At 23.1% G+C, this 2,289-nt stretch overlaps 1 protein-coding gene across 4 annotated transcripts in view; it reads right to left on the bottom strand.

Annotated features, from left to right (window-relative positions):
• Positions 1-2,289, bottom strand: part of LOC124430363 (kynurenine 3-monooxygenase) — a 5,218-nt gene continuing 2,929 nt past the window's right edge. For all 4 annotated transcript variants that reach the window (XM_046976806.1, XM_046976804.1, XM_046976803.1 and 1 more), the window contains 5 exons: positions 2,102-2,289; positions 1,902-1,991; positions 1,199-1,339; positions 976-1,137; positions 1-770 (listed from right to left, as the gene is read on the bottom strand). The exon at positions 2,102-2,289 is cut by the window's right edge and continues 64 nt beyond it. In XM_046976806.1, coding sequence (XP_046832762.1) covers positions 669-770; positions 976-1,137; positions 1,199-1,339; positions 1,902-1,991; positions 2,102-2,289 — 683 coding nt within the window. In that variant the 3' untranslated portion in view covers positions 1-668. The remainder of the gene's footprint in view (positions 771-975; positions 1,138-1,198; positions 1,340-1,901; positions 1,992-2,101) is intronic.

The raw sequence follows: 2,289 nt of genomic DNA on the forward strand, positions 1-2,289 counted from the left end.
TTTCGAAGAACCTTATTCGCTTTATATATTCACATGATCGTTATTATAATTCGTCGAAAGGATATTGTTTTTATCATTGATCGTCTTAACCTCTTTTTCTTTTTTCTAATATTCTTTTCCTTTTTCTTTTCTTTTTGTTTTTCGTCTAAAGCTTATTAATCACATTCCAAATTGTCAGATATCGAATTCCAAAGTATATTCGTATTTTGAAATTGCCTCCGAGCAATAAGAGGTTAAATTTAATTCTCGCTACCTATTGGTCGTTACGATCGACCAATGAGATTCCTACGAATTGATCCAATTGCATTTCTAGATTCATGCAATCGCCCATCTACAAACGTGTCTATTGGATATTACATTTGAAGATAAATATATATATATATATATATATATATATATATATATATATATATATATATATTCGATCGAAATCTCATATTTGACACGGTCAACGTTATTGACGTATTTCTTATTACTTTTAATAATTAATTCATAATTATTAATATATAATCACGATTACATTCGTAATATAAAACTTTCAATAATTCGTTAATACGTAATAATTAAGAAGATTATCATTTAGAATTAGTTATAAAATATCATATTTTTTATAAAGTAGTTGGATATTTGAAAAAATTCCTTCTGCGAAAATTTTTTTTCGAATTAATCTAAATCATCGTTGTTATCTTTTCGAAATTAATTTTCGTCAAGGAGAAAGCAAAAATAGCAGTTAACAATGATCCTATACACCACAGACCCCTTTGCAATACCTAAAGTGTAAATTATTGTTAAATATATTTCAAATTATTGTTAATTACTATTTATAATACATAATATATATATATATATATATATATATATATATATATATGTAATACATGTAGTATAGTATATTTATATTATATACTATATACTATATATAGATAGTATTATACGCACATATATGTATATATATGTATGTATATGTAAACGTACCTTATCTTGCCATTTTTTATTAGCAATACATTCTTGGAAACTCATACGAGTAAAATGTACCGTACTATAAAGTGGTATCCAAGTATTCGGAATTAATTTATGTAAAATATTATCGAGACGTCGACGGAAAGCGAAAGACTTTTTTGTTACTAAATGCCTCATCTATAATTGTATATAATACGTGTATACCTTTTTTATAGGTAAGATTATTAAAATTATTTACCTCTATATAATTATACATTGCTAAGTCACATATTGCCTCTGCATCGTTACATCGAAGTTCCGAAAATTTTGAAAGAACTTCATTTAAATTCGAATTGTATTTTTCCATTAGATTATCCAGTAAAAGAATATCCTCGAATCCCTGTTAAATTGAAATTATGATGATAAAGGAGCATAAAATAATTATAATATAATGGTCAATTATAAATTCGTATAATAATATGAATAATGTTGGAATTTGTAATATTGTTTATCTAAATAATTTATTATAACAAATTTACTATTATTATTATTATGAATAATTTATTATAATAATTTATTATTAATAGTAATGATATTAATAATATATTATTAACAGCTATGTTAATAACATTAATAATATTATACTATTAATAGCATTATTAATATAACATAATTCTATTTTATATTCAATATTGTTCATTGAAAATTCAATACTATATTATTGTTGTTATACTAATGTGTTAATTAATTCGTTATATATATAAATATATAATATTAAATATTATATAAAATATTAAAGATACCAACATTAATTCTAGGCTAACGCTATATTATTATCGTTATTTTAGTTTCGTTTAATTAATTACTTGTTGTAATTTTTTTTTTTTTTAAATATAAAAATATTGAAAATCCCCAAAACATCATTTCTATTAATAAAAACAATAATAATATCATACTCTTACAGCGTTCATTCCTTGAGCATAAAATGGTACCATAGCATGTGCGGCATCTCCAACCAAAATAGCCATTTTACCCATGTGAAATGGTTTACACTGTGAATATTAATATATTAACGTATTAATATGAATTTATAATAAATAATATGAATAGGAAAAATGTTATACATATGTATACTCATGTATGTATATGCGTATAAAAATACCTTAATCGATATCAAAGTTTTCGGATTTCTTTCGAAATAATTTTTTATTAATTTTTCCTCGCCGATCAATTTTAAAAAATCTGGAAATTGTTCCGCATAAAATGTTATCAAACTTTCCGATGTTTTCAATTTGTTTAAAGTTTTAAAAGGTGCGAAGAGATTAGCGGTAAAACTGTGATCCTCGTTTG

The sequence above is a fragment of the Vespa crabro genome, chromosome 18, assembly GCF_910589235.1.
Source record: "Vespa crabro chromosome 18, iyVesCrab1.2, whole genome shotgun sequence".
Taxonomy (NCBI): domain Eukaryota; kingdom Metazoa; phylum Arthropoda; class Insecta; order Hymenoptera; family Vespidae; genus Vespa; species Vespa crabro.